Raw genomic sequence first — 14282 nt, 5'->3', positions numbered from 1 at the left:
ATACAATCAATATACCTTATGGACTACAGTTAACAGCAATATTGTAATATTCTTGCATCAACGTCAAAGAAGGTACTAAACCAATGCCAAGGGTCAATAATAGGGAAGTATTTCTTTTGGACTAAGGAAAATGTTCAAAAATTTACTGAGGCAATGGCTGCACAACTCCATGAAGAAAGTGAGAACCACTGGTACACTCTGTGTATTATGGGCATGGGACTGTATAACACTGTGAACCATGTGGTAGAAGATGGACTGTGGTTAACAGTACAAATAGAGAGTGTTCTCACATTAACTATAACAAATGTACAATAATAATACATGGCTGTTAATAATAGGGAGCATATGGAAAAAATACACCAAATGTAAGCTATGGACCATAGTGGTAACAGTCTGATCATATCCTTTCATAATCTGTAAGAAATGTTCCACAACAATGTAAGGTGCTGGCGATGTATGGAATTCTGCACATTTGGCATGATTGTTTTATAAGCTCACAACTGCTTTAATAAAAAAAATAATTTAAAAAAATTTGTTAATTGTTAGGAGGATTAGCGGCTATAATGCATATAAAGGAAGTGCACTTTCCTGGCATTTGGGAAACATTTCAGCAAATACCTATCATTATTATTCTATGAAGATGCCCCGTTTTCCAACTCACAAGGCAGAACTCATCTTTCCTCTTTGGCACTTTGAAAGAACACTGTTCATACCAGTATTAAAGTATTCATATTACTTTAAAATGAAAGAAAAGGGAAGAGAAGGGAAAAGAAACTAAAACAAAAAGTGTGTAGAGCCTACGAGACCTGTGGAACCCCATCATAGGTAGCAATATATGCATCATGGGAGTCGCAGAAGAAGAGTGAAATAAAGGCACAGAGAGATATTCAAAGATATAATGGCTGAAAACTTACCAAAAATAATGAAAGGCATGAATATGCACATTCAAGAAGCCCAACCAACCCCAAACAGGATAAACTCTAAGAGAACCATGCTCAGACACACAGTTGTCAAAATTACAGAATGCCAAAGACAAGGAAAAGTTCTGAAAGCTAAAACAGAAAAGCAATATGTTATGTACAAGGGAGCCCCAATCAGATTAAGTGCTGATTTCTCATCAGAAACCATGGAGGCAAGAAGGCAGTAGGACAAAATATTTAGAAGGCTGAAAGAAGAAAAAAAAAAAGTCAACCAAGAATTATTTAAATATAAATCAAATGTGATGGTTACAGTTTAGAATGTTAAATTTAAGCCCCATGGTAACCACAAAGAAATACCTGAGAAATATGCACAGAAGGAAATGGGAAGGGACTAAAAATAGTACACTACAAAAAATTAAATAAAAGTGAAAATAGGAAATAATGGGAGAACTGAGGGACACAAAAAAAGGTATGACTCACAAGGACCAAACAACAATAAGGCAGAAGAAAGTCCTGCATAATCAGCAGTTACTTTAAATGGAAATAGTTAAACTCTCCAGTCAAAAGACAGAGAAAGATACAAATTTTAGAAAGAAAAAATTTTTTTAAAAAAGACAGAGCTAGGCAAAATGGATAAAAAATAAAAGTACGACCCAAATATACGCTGTTTATAAGAGGCTCACCTTAAATCCAAAGACACAAGCAGGTTGAAAGTGAAAGGATGGAAAAAAAATACACCATGCAAATAGTAACCAAAGAGAGCTGATACAGCTTCACTAGTACGTACCTAACAGCAGAGCCCAAAATATATGAAGGAAATGCTGGCAGAGTAGAAGGTAGAAAGAGAAGGTTCTACATCAGACATAGAAGACTTCAAGAAACCACATTCAATAATGGACAGAATATCTAGACAGAATATAAATAAAGAATAAGAAGACTTGACAATTTTATAAACCAACTAAACCTAACAGACATAAGAGTACACTTCACCCAACAGCAGCAGAACACACAGTCTTCTCTAGTACACATGGGTACTCCAGGATAGACCCAATCACAATGGAACTAAACTAGAAATCAATAACAGAGGAAGAGTTAGAAAATTCACAATTATGTAGAAATAAAATAACACACTCTTAAACAACCAATGGACCAAAGAAAAAATTCACAAAGGAAATAAAGAAATAATCTTGACGTGAACAAAAATGAAAACACAACATACCAAAACTTCTGAGATGCACCAATGGCAGTGCTGAGAGGGAAATTTATAGTTCTAAATACCTATATTAAAAAAGAAGACTTCAAATCAAATACCAGTCCTCAAAACTGGAAGAAATAGAAAAAGAAGAGCAAATTAAATGCAGAGCAAGCAAAAGGAAGGAAATAAAGATTAGAGCAGAGATAAATGAAATGGAAATAAACAAACAAAAAATGGAGCGATTAGACAAAATCAAAAGTTGGTCCTTTGAAAAGATTAATAAAATTGACAAACATTTAGCTACACTGACAAAGGAAAAAACAGAGAGGATAAAATAACGAAAATCAAAAACGAAAAAAGGGACATTATTACCAACCCCACTAAAATAAAAAGGACTATACATGGATACTATGAACAACTATATGCCAATAAATTAGATAACCTAAGTGAAATGGACAAACGATTAGAAACACATAAACTACTTACACTGACTCAAGAAGAAACACAAGATCTCAACAAACCAAAAACTAGTAGAGATTGAATCAATAATCAAAAACCTCCCAAAAAGGAAGAGCAAAGGACCAGATGGCTTCACAGGGGAATTTTCCCAAATATTCCAAGACTTAATTCCAATTCTGCTCAAACTCTTCAAAAAACATGAAGAGGAGTGTAGCAGTTTGATATTATTGATGAATTCCAAAAAGAAATATTGGATTATGCTTGTAATCTGATCTGTACCTGGGCATGACTGAGTTATGATTAGGGCATTGAGATAAAAGGCATGGCAAAAAACAGAGCTGAGGGTTTTCTGATGTTGGAGTTTTTTGTTTTGTTTTGTTTTGTTTTTTAAAGATTTATTTATTTATTTCTCTCCCCATCCTCCTCCCCCCTACCCCCACCCCCACCCCGTTGTCTGTTCTCTGTGTCTATTTGCTGCATCTTCTTTTGTCCGCTTCTGTTGTTGTCAGCGGCACGGGAATCTGTGTTTCTTTTTGTTGCATCATCTTGTTGTGTCAGTTCTTCGTGTGTGCGGCGCCATTCCTGGCCAGCTCTCCTTACTGGGCACACACCTTGCACGTGGGGCTCCCTTACACGGGGGACACCCCTGCGTGGCAGGGCACTCCTTGTGCGCATCAGCACTGTGCATGGGCCAGCTCCACACGGGTCAAGGAGGCCCGGGGTTTGAACTGCAGACCTCGCACGTGGTAGACGGATGCCCTAACCACTGGGCCAAGTCCGCCGCCTGATGTTAGAGTTTTGATGTTGGAGTTTAATGCTGAAGATTTAAGCTGGAACCCTGGGATGTCAGCACGCAGAGGAAAGAATAGCCAGTCCCAGGAAGGAAGGAACGTTGAAACCAGAGAAAAGCAAGCCCCAGGAACGTAGGAACCCAGGAAGCCTGAACCCTTGCAGATGTTGGCAGCCATCTTGCTCCAAATAGACTTTGGTGAGGGAAGTAACTTATGCTTTATGGCCTGGTATCTGTAAGCTCTTACCCCAAATAAATATTCTTTATAAAAAGCAACCAATTTTTGGTATTTTGCATCAGCACCCATTTGGCTGACTAATACAAGGAGGGAACACTCTCTAATTCATTCCATCAACATCGCCCCTAAAGATACCACAAGAAAAAAAATTACAGATCAATATAATATACAGATGCAGAAATCTTCAACAAAATACTAGTAAACATACTCCAACAGCACATTAAAAGAATTATATACCATGATCAAATGGGATTTCTTCCAGGCACGCAAGGGTGGATAAGAAAATCAACTACTGTGTCTATACCATATTAATAGAACAAAGGGGGAAAAAAAACCATATGATCATTTAAACTGACACAGAAAAGGCTTCTGACAAAATCCAGCTCCCCTTCTTGATAAAAAAAATTAAGACTAGAGGAACACTTCTTCAACATGATAAGGGGCACATAAGAAAAATCCATTGCAAACATCTACTCAGTGGTGAAAGCTTTCTAAGATCAGAAGCAAGACATGCCCACTGTCACTACAGGTATTCAGTGTTGTACTCTAAGCTCCAGCCAGAGCAATGAGGCATGGGAAGAAAGGAGGCCTCCAAATTGGAAAGGAAGAACTAAAACTTCCCCTACTTGCAGATGATATGATCCTATCTATAGAAAATGCTGAAAAATCCACAACGAATCTACCAGAGCCACCAATAATAAACAAATTCAGCAAAGTGGTGGGGTACAGGATCAACTCAAAAACATCAGTAAAGCTTCCACACACTAAAGAGGAAATCAAGAAAAAATTCCACAAGCAATGAATGAAAAAAATAGATGAATGGGACCTCCACAAAATTTAAAAATTTGCACATCAAAGACTTTGTCACAAAAGTGAAAAGACAACCTACACAATGGGAGAGAGTATTTAGAGGCCACATATCTGATAAGAGTTTACTATCCAGAATATATAAAGAAATCCTGTACCTCACCAACAAAGTAACAACCAAGTAATGGGCAAAGCGGTGAACAGGTGTCGCTCCAGGCAGGGGATGCTTGGGGCTGCCACGGGACACGTGATTGGATGCCCCAGGTGGGGACCGGAACGGCCCTTTGTGGGGTCTGCAGGGAGAGGACCCCCACCCAGGAAGAGTGACACAAGACCCACAACGGCCTCAGAGAGCCGTTCAGGGCCGGACGGCGGGCCTGCCAGCCTCCTGAGCTGCTCTGCACGCCCCCGGCCGCCCTGGACATCAGCCCATGGCCTTGGCCCCAACGGGCAAGGAGGAAGGAGCATTTGGAACCCTCGGCACTCAGCCTCCCCTGCTGCCAGGAGCCTGGGCTGGGCCTGGCACTGCTGCTCCCCGGCAGGCCAAAGGGCGAGTCATCCGGTCACAGGGCCCGATGGCACCGGCCCCAGACGAAACCACCCGACCGGGTGTGGGCCCTGACGCCCAGGAGATGGCCTGGCACTCCCTGGGGAAGGAGGCAGCGGCCTGGGAGGTGGTCAGAGGGAGACAGGAACTGAAAGCTACCGCTTTACACGGTAAGAAATCCAAAATACCCCGAGGCAATTAGGGCAGAGAGGAGAAGGGCAAGAGAGCAGGGGGTCGTGGATGTGCACAGGCCCCACAGCTGACAGCTCCCTGGGGCCCTGAAACGCTCGGGGGGGTGCTGGCCGCACCACTGCAGCAGCAGAGACCCTGAGCCTCCGCCTTGGAGGGAAAAGCAGCCACGGGGCGCAGCCCGGGCAACTCAAAGCAGGACGCAAGCCCGGGGTCCTCAAACGCTGTAAAAGCCAACATGCCCCGGGCCTCTGCCCCTGAGGGTGCTGACTGAAGGCTCTCTGGAAGAAGAGGTTTATAAATAGGAGCAGGACACAGAGGCCCCGAGAGAAAGAGAGAACGGGGTGAGGAGGGGAGAGGGGGGGAGCGCAAGCCGGATGCGGGAGGAAACAACAAAAAATGAAATGGAAACAAAATCAACGATTAACCCAATTGGAAATCCAAAGTCTACTAAAAGAATTCATGCCACCCACCGCCTCTAAATTACCTTCCACAGCTGCTGAAATGCCCCAGGTGGCAAACCTTTGTGGACTCTGTCCCTGCAGAGGCTCAAATGAGTTACACCTGGCGAGCCCCCTAAATTTAAACATGGCTCTGTAATTCTAGGGGAGCTACTGAATATGAAAGAGGACAAACAACATTCCTCATCGTAACCACCAGAACTACTGCCCGGCCTAAATCCCCATCCTCTCAGCGGTTGTGCTAACAAACCCCATAGCGAGTATATCACAACGAGTAACCAATTACAGTTAAGTCTTTGGCACTTACACACTGGCTTGACAAAAATGCACCTCGTGGACGCTCCAGGTAAAATAGTTAATAAAGCCATAGAAATTAAAACAGGGCCTTCAAGGACTGAAATCCAGTGGACAAAACCTATTTAGTTTAGGGGTCATTATCCCCATGGCTTCTCCATGTATCAACCCAACTGGCCTGTCCTTAGAGTTGGAAAGAAGGCACCTCGCGGTGGAATTACCAACATCTTAATGTAGTGGTCCCATTCCTTGAGACCCCATACCCAACACCCATTCTTACTGAAATGACTGACTCCATCCAAAAAGCAAGAAGTTGGTTTTTTTTTTTTTTTGCAGTAACTATTTAGAACAGATATTTATTTGGCTATTATCAATTAGGCTAATATGTTCTATTCAGTGCCTCTACCTCGGAAGGGACAGGATACACCTTTACCAGGCTACCTATGGGCACCTCACGAGCCTTGCCATCACACTCATCTGTGCAGGCAAGCTCTCGCCCAGGACTTCCTCCAGGAGGACAAGGAGGACATTACATGGACGACATCCTCCTCCAAGAAACACTGCACTTGACACGCTCATTCAGGACATAAAAATACAACCAGAGACGGTCACCTCCAGAAAATTCCTAAGAAGAGCTTGGGAAACGGAGGGCCGCTCTATCCCTGACACCATCAGGCAAGAGTAATTGCCCCTTAGCATCCACAGGGTTAACACAAGCCTGACGCCTTTCAGGCCTCTTGGGGTTCTGGAGATAGCACATTCCTCATTTGCAAATTTTACTTAACCTCACTGAGGCTGTTACTTGCAAATCCGGAAACATATCCTGCCCTCTCCCTGCCCCACCCCCCAAAAAAAGGCTCCAGAGTCTGCTCACGGAATTACCATAGAGCAGGCACTCAGGAACCCCCACTCCTGCGGTCAGCAGTCCACTCACGATCACTCCTGGGGCCCGCAGTCCACTCACGATGGCCAGTAAGTTGCCTGTGGACGTCTGATGCATGAACTGCTCTCGAGGGCCCACGCCAGGCCAGTGCAGTGGCAGCTGCCGGCCACACCCAGGGCTCTTTGGAAGTGGAGGCCCTCCACCCGCTGCCCATTGCGTCCTGGGTCAGGAAAACAGCACCCCACCAGCCCAGCTACCATCCCCCTGCTGCGGGATGGTGCGCGCCTCGGCCCTCTGGCAGAGCCCACCTGCAGGAGAAGAGAGGGCCTCCCCTGCCCTCAGTCCTCGGCCAGAGCCGCTGATGCTGGGGGCGGCCGCCCTTCTCCCAGACCCCTTGGGCAGCTGAGAGCCCCCTGGGGTCAGCGCAACGGGCAGCACTGCGAGTCTGTTCGCTGTGCCAGCACAGCGCCACCATCTGCGATGGAGCTCGCGGGGAGCTGCTGCTCTTCCTCCCTGGTAAAGGAGGGGACCCCCTGGCCAACGGGGGCCCCAATCTGTCCATGTTTCCAAACTCTTTAGACCATGGCCCCTTTTGCAGTAAAGAACTCCGGGAATCTCCTCCCTCACAAATATGCAAAATATAAATCCAGGTCGCACATCTCTATATATGTGCTAAGGTCAGAAGGCAAGGCGTTGCCGGAACACACATCGCAGTCAGAGCTCCAGGCTCCACTGAGAGAGACAAAGGACCGATATCACTCCCCAGAATGCACAGCTCTCAGAAGGGGCCTTCAAAAGAGCTTCCACCTCTCCTGCAGGCCCCCGGCTGCCCACCTGGCTTAACTGAAAGGCTTCCCAAAGAGGTCCTATTTAAGTCACAGAGCAGCTGGGTCTCTACTGCCGCAGGCAGTACTCGGTCTAAATTCCCGCTCCCTGACCAGTGCCACCCAGGTTCAGCGGCTTTTGGCCGGCCCCAGAGGGAGCACCTCTAAAATCCTTGTTTTTGGTGACCACCCCATCATGTGGCCTGCAAGCTCCCTACGCCCTAGAAGTCTCAGCTGTCACCAAGGTCTAAACTGAAAGTCTTGTGAGGTCTGACTGAAGGTCGAGTGCATGTGCCGCCCGGCACCCGGGGCATACTGGGAGGGCCTCCCTGCAGCTCCCTACCCCACCCCGCTCCCCTAGATGAGGCCCCTTAGCCAAACAACCCCCTTACCAAGGGGACAAGGTGGGGCACCTGCTGATGCCCCAGCAGCCCAGCCCCGGGACCATCAGCCAGAGGCAGGCGCCCCACCCCCTGGCTACTACCGAGGGCCTCCCCAGAGCCCTGCTTGTTTGCTCAGTTCCCAAGCGCAACCCCCGTGTGGGGGGCAGTGTCCTCCTCCCCCAGGCGGTGAGAACCCACGACTAATAAACGGCCATCCAGCTCACCTGTCCAGTGCCCGCGCCACGCCCTCGGCCGTGCCCGGAGCCCTGGGATGGGAATCCTCCCTCACCAATCCGGTGAGGCAGAGGCGGTTAGAACAGCTTCTCTGATTAACACCATTATAAAAGGCATTTCGAATCCACACAGAGAGAAGGTACTGGTCAATAAATGGATGAGACACAGTGTGTGTGGGGGTGGAAGGTGGAACTCTTTCTCACATCATTCATTACAATTAATTCCAAGAGGTTTCAAGACTAACTGTGAAAAACAGCACGGGAAGACAAGCGATATTCCATCACAGAAAGAACCCCTGCAAATCAGTAAGACACGTCAACCCACAGAAAATGCAAAAAAGAGGGCCAAAAAAATGTAACAAGATGAGCAGCCTCATCAGTAAGCAAGGAAGAAAATGCAAATAAAGATGAGAGCTAATTTTTCACCCATCAGACACGCAGACCTTCTAAAGTCTCATCTCATCCTGTGTGGGGAGGCTCAGGGAACCCTTAAAATCTGGTGGTGGACAGGTAAGGTAGTACAACCATTTACCAGGATAATTCGATATATCAATTTTAAAATGGGCAGGCTGTCTGACCGAGAAGCCCAATTCTTTGTATCTGCTCTAGATAAACACTATCACAGGAACATAGAGAGAGACAAATGTGCAGCATTATCTTACAGAAAAAAAACTAGAAACATTCTTAACTCAATAATAGTAACCACATCATGGAATAATATGTAACTGGTAAAATTTAGGTAGATCTGTTCCTTGTGACATGTAAAAACTTCCAAGGCAGATTGTTAAGCAAATAAACTAAACTACAGAACTATATGACAGCATTTACATAAAAGCAAATACAACCAAATCCACACACAAAACCAAGACAGAGGAAAGAACATAATGCGTAAATGCAAAGGAAAAGGTCTATGAGGATACTTGCCAAATCAAGGCAGGGCGGGGGACTACTGCTGTATCTATAAGGCTGTCTTGAGGATAAAATTAAAAATATACCAAGATTTTAAGAGTGCTGACCTTAACTCGCTCAGATTACATTCTATTTTTATTTTGTTTCATACTTTTTTGTTTTTCAAGTTACCTATCCAACAATGTGGGAAAAAAAAACACCACCAATATTTTTTGCACAGGTAAGCCAGGTTTGTTATAGAAACTTCGGGAACTGCCCTTCCAGGGATGTGCATCTACTGCAGTTCGAAATGCAAATCTGGAAATTCAGGAGCACGGATGGTTGTAACACCAGACCCAAAGCCCCTTCGAGAATCTGATGGTCCCAGGAAAACACAAACCACCTCAAACAATTCATACAATTTCAGGGAACACAGGGACCCCAGAAGCTCGTCCATGAACTATAGTCCCTAGTTAAAGCCACGAAACGGATGCCATCATACAGAGAGAACGTTGAGATTAGCAGCAACTGACCAGAGACCCCAAGGACACCCCAACAGTCTGAGTAGTGGCAAGAAAGTCAGGCAAGTGTTAAAGACGAGAGAGGAGGGCTGAAGGAGTGGGAGCTGGTAAACAGGGTCCAGTTCTCCTGAAATTGCAGGAAGAGCCATTTCAGCAGAGGGCAGGGATGGAAAGCAGATGGTAACAGGCTGGTGAGCCAAAGGCACTGTCCTCCATCTCTCCTGACTCCGCTGCCTCCTCCACAAATGCTGTCACACGGATTTTCCAAGACTGACATTTCCCCCACTTAAAAACACCCTCAGGGAGCCCTGCTGTCCACAAAGAAGGTTCCAGTGCAGCCTGCAGCCAGGGCCCCAGCCGCCAGCTCCGGCCAGCGGGGGCTCATTTCGCCTGTGTCTTTTCCCCATGATGCCTCCATTCCTGCCGTTAACTTCAGCGCAATGGCTAGCAAATGGCTAAGGTCCACAAAGGGGCTTTCTTCTTTGCTTCCCAAGTCTCTCCTGGATTCGCTCCCAAAGGAGAGAGCACTGGTCTGGCAGACTCCACCTTCGAAAACAGCCCAGCCTCAGATCATCACTTCCCTCCCACCCCCCCACCCCCGTATCTCTGGACTTCTCCCCATAACACCAAGTCAAAGAGGTCTGACGTTTGCTGATCAACTGACTGACAGGCCAGAGAGCCTCAAGGAAGCCCTGCCTCCCTGGCTGGACTCCGCTCTACCAGGGAAGTCTGTCCAGTGGTTACGCCCATCCCAGGCGTGTCCACACCGTAACAAATGCAGAATTTCCCCATCAGATGAAATCAAACCCACTGAAAGTTTAGGGACCCCAATCTGCAACGGATACCCCCATATTAGTATAGATGACTACAGACTGGGCACGCATGCAGTGACTCACAAATCTTAAGTCTGCCCTACGGTCACCTATGACAGGGACCTCACCTGGGCCCTATGCGGTGCACAGCAGGGGACCACCCAGCATTGAGTCCGCCTCTGAGTGACATGCCCGCAGTGTGCCACATGCCTGCCCGGCCTTGCCAGCCAAATATATCACAATGTTTAGGGCAAGCCTCATGTCAGCCCTACAGAGGCTTATGTGCCGACACTGCTGTCACAGGTTCCCTGCCTCACCCTTCCCTGACACGCGGGGAAGGAATGCAGAGGAACCTTGAACCCCAGGGTCAATTGGATGGGCCTGTCCAGGGATGGGCAGTTGTTTATTCTGTTTATAAGCTCAAAGTACTGGGCACTCAGCTGGCAATGAGAAGCCCAGTAAGGCAGGTGCATGCTGCTCAAGACTTGGCTGAATTCAAATCCCTGCACACTCTTTCAAGCTCATTTCACGGGACCAGACCATCCCACAGTGCTGGCCTCACCTGGGAAAGAGCCGGGATCCCCAGGCCTGCGGGTTATACCTGGAAAAACCCTTGGATGTAAAGATGTAGCGCTTGAATCGCTATCACATCACCAGGTCTAAGTCCCTCTGGATGACGGACCAGTCAAAGGAAGACTTCTACCAACCAAAGTGATGACCTTGGTGTCTAAATTTCCTCGTCCGTAGAAGGATCGTGGTGGATTAAATCTGTCAATCCCAGATCTCATAACCTAGTAAAACTACCAAAACAAACAAAAAAGGGAATAACGGATGGCTGAAATTTTGTTTTGCCGAGTGAGGTTTTTGGGTTTTTTAAAATAAACTGTGTGTGTTACCATCGTTTCCGCACAGAATGAACACTTTGACAAGTAAAAAAAAAAAAAAAAAGTAGAATGCAGGCCAGGTCAGAATAAAGCAGGCCTCGCAGGGAAGGGCGGTGGGCGCCCGGCCGCGGCGCGGGGCTCGCCGCCTGCCACTCTGGACGCGTCCGGCGGCGGGAGCCGGGCATCATCTCCCCGCGCGCAGGCTGGAAACCGGGGGGCCGGAAGCGGAGGCCCTGCGCCCGCAGCGCCCTGCAGCGGCTCCGAGGCCTCCGCACCGCCCGCGGGGGCGCGATGACACATCTGCCGCCGGCCCAGGCCCCGCGCCAGGCCCCGCGGCCCGCGCCCGCCTTCCCGGCCCCGAGGCGCCCGCACCGGCCCGCACCGCGCCCTCCGCACGGGCGGCCGCGCCGCTCCCCTCGCGCCCCTGGCGCGCCGCCTGCGCTCGGACCCCCGCCCGGCCCCGCCGCCCGCCGGCCCCCGGCCCCGACCCGCAGCGCCCGCGCGCGCCCAAGGTCGGCGGGGACGGACCTGGCCGGGAGGGCCCGGGGGCGGGGAGGGCCGGGGGGCGCCCTCCGGCCGGGGTCCGCGGGCGGGGCCGCAGGCCTCGGGTCTGCGCTCCCGCAGGTGCCGGCGCGGCCCGACCCCCGATCGCCACACTCACCCCGGAGACGCCATGAGCGCGGCGAGGTCTCGGCGCGGCGCCTCCCCCGCTTCCTCCGCGCGGCGACTCCGCGCCGGGGAGGGGCCTCCGCCCGCCAGCCCGTCCGCCCCGGACGGCCGCGCTCCGGCGGGGGCGGGGTGGGGGGGTCGGGCACCAGGGGACAGGCCCAGGCGGGGAAGCCCGGGAGGGTCGCAGGCCTGGGGGAAGGGGGCGCGGGGTCGGGGGTCCCGGGGCGGGCAGCACTGGGGGGGCACGGGGGCGACTCGGGGCCGGAGGGTCGGGAGCCCGAGGCCAGGGCCAGCCCACCGCCCCAGCGCCGGAGCCCGCTGCCGCGGGGCCACCAGCCAGCGGGGGCCACGATCTAGCTGCGGGCCGGGGCCCACATCTCTGAGATTTGGTTTTAATTTCCTTAAGAAAAGCCTTTTGTTGAGCCCTGGAGCGGAAGGCATTGTCATTATTAAGCAACAGTACCTTTCCAGGTTCCTTGATGTGTGGTCTGGCCAAGTTTGCCTCTCTCAGCCTGTTATCCTCCCTAAAATGTGTGAAAATCATATTGTGAAGCAGTAAGGTATGCAAGACATTTTTATTACTTTATATTGAATTGGTTAGCAATAGTAATAATAATATAATATAATAATACTGAGTCTAGATTCTAGCTCCAAGGTTTCATCATACCGCCCACGAGCTGTGTGTATTTGGGAAAGTACAATTCCTGTCTCTGCAAAATGAGATATTCGGAAACGACAGCTCTTTAAATGAAAACTTAAATAAAAAGCTCTGGACAAATGTCAACATTGCTGATAGAATTTGTCGAAAGACAAATGGGCATGAGTTTGCAGAATACAGCATTTTATTTGGACAACAGAGTTTTGCAGCAACAAAGGAAGCCAGATCAGGTGGAAGAAGAGAAGTGACTCTGTTGTAGGGACGGCAAATGTTTGTAGAGACTTAAAAAGGAAATCAGCTGGACCCCTGTTGATTGGAGGAAGGTTTGTCCATCTCACAGGGGTGGGTTTAGGGCAGTGGGCTTTATCTTGTGTTGGGTCAAACCTAATGAACCAGGGGCTTGGTTGGCTATCAGGCCAGCGGCCTTGGTGGGGATTTCACGTTTCAAAGGATAAAGAGGAAACTGGAGGGAATTCAAGGAGGAAGTAGGGCATGGATTTTTGGGGCTCTGAGGTGTCTCCAGTATATTTCTTTATACAAGCATATCAATATTATGTATTATTAATAATCATTTTATTTTTTTTAGCTCCTAATAATAGGAAAAAGCAAAGTGATGGCTGAAATCCTTGGCTCTGGAGCCAGAAAACCACTTACCAGCTCTGTGACCTCGGGCAAGGCCACAGTTTCCTCACTTGAAAAATGGGGATAAGAATAAGTCCCTTCCTCTCTATTAGTACTAAATGAGTTAATATTGTAACGTGATTAATACTTTACCACATGGCCGCTTTCCCTCTCTGCAGAGGCCACTCGACTTTTCTGAGCCTAATTGTCTCCTTCAGTAAAATGGAAACTCACAATTGCTGCCTTGTGTTCAGAAAATAATTAATGCTCGGTAGATTAGAACTGATATATAATAGCCAAAGACCCAAATATCAGGAAAAATCAGGCTTAGGAAGGGTATGGGCGTAGGCAATATGTAAATGGCCTGATGGAAGACTGGAGTGTGCCCCTGGAGTCAGGGAGGTCAGATACATATTCCTTTTAGCTCTTTAAGTTTCTTAGGCTGCTCAAGCAAATATCGTGAAATGAGTTGGCTTAAACAATGGGAATTTATTAGCTTATGATTTTGAAGAAAGTCCAAATTGAGGCATCACCAAGGCGATGCTTTCTTCCAAACACCAGTGTTACCGGATCTTGTCTAGGTTCTCCACTATGCTGCAGAAATGAATTTCAAGAGCACAGCAGGTGAATTAGGCCAGTAATTTATTCAGATAGGAAGAGATGAAAAAAGGGAGAAAATAGCAGATCATGGGTCCCAAATAGAGAGTACAGGGCTGAAAAGTGATAAAGAGGCTGATTGACAGACTGCGATTCCCCATTATTGATTATAAATGCCCAGATTTTACTTGCGTGGCCATCATGGCAGAGGAAAAATGGCGAGAGCACAGTGCAGAAGGCAGAAACGGGTCCAAAAGCGAGAGGGAAGAAAGGCCTCGAGCCTGCTGTTTGAACCGTTAATTAGTCCACCCCTTTGCTAATGGCAAGGGAGGAGTTCCAGCTATTTGCTGTTCTGATTGATTACCACCCCCCCACCAGTCCCCCGTGAGGGCCCAATGATAAAGTCCCA

General features: G+C 48.3%; 1 protein-coding gene and 1 long non-coding RNA gene across 8 annotated transcripts in view; one reads left to right on the top strand and one right to left on the bottom strand.

Annotated features, from left to right (window-relative positions):
* URGCP (upregulator of cell proliferation) overlaps window positions 1-12086 on the bottom strand; it is a 36922-nt gene extending 24836 nt beyond the window's left edge. For 6 of the 7 annotated variants that reach the window (XM_071215058.1, XM_058296717.2, XM_058296715.2 and 3 more), the window contains exon 1: window positions 11990-12063. Coding sequence is in view for 2 of the 7 variants with exons in the window: in XM_058296713.2 (XP_058152696.1) it covers window positions 11990-12003 (14 nt within the window). In the remaining 5 variants the exon portion in view is untranslated. Of the gene's footprint in view, window positions 1-11989 lie in introns of all 7 variants that reach the window. The other variant, XM_058296714.1, reaches the window with a different exon arrangement.
* On the top strand, window positions 11783-13516 carry LOC131278455 (uncharacterized). Its single transcript, XR_009185737.2, has 3 exons — window positions 11783-11840; window positions 12469-12557; window positions 13242-13516. It is a non-coding gene; the product is annotated as an uncharacterized lncRNA (long non-coding RNA).
* Window positions 13517-14282: the final 766 nt, after the last annotated feature.

This window comes from Dasypus novemcinctus, chromosome 5 (genome assembly GCF_030445035.2).
Source record: "Dasypus novemcinctus isolate mDasNov1 chromosome 5, mDasNov1.1.hap2, whole genome shotgun sequence".
NCBI lineage: Eukaryota > Metazoa > Chordata > Mammalia > Cingulata > Dasypodidae > Dasypus > Dasypus novemcinctus.
This window is presented reverse-complemented; position numbering and strand designations above follow the sequence as displayed.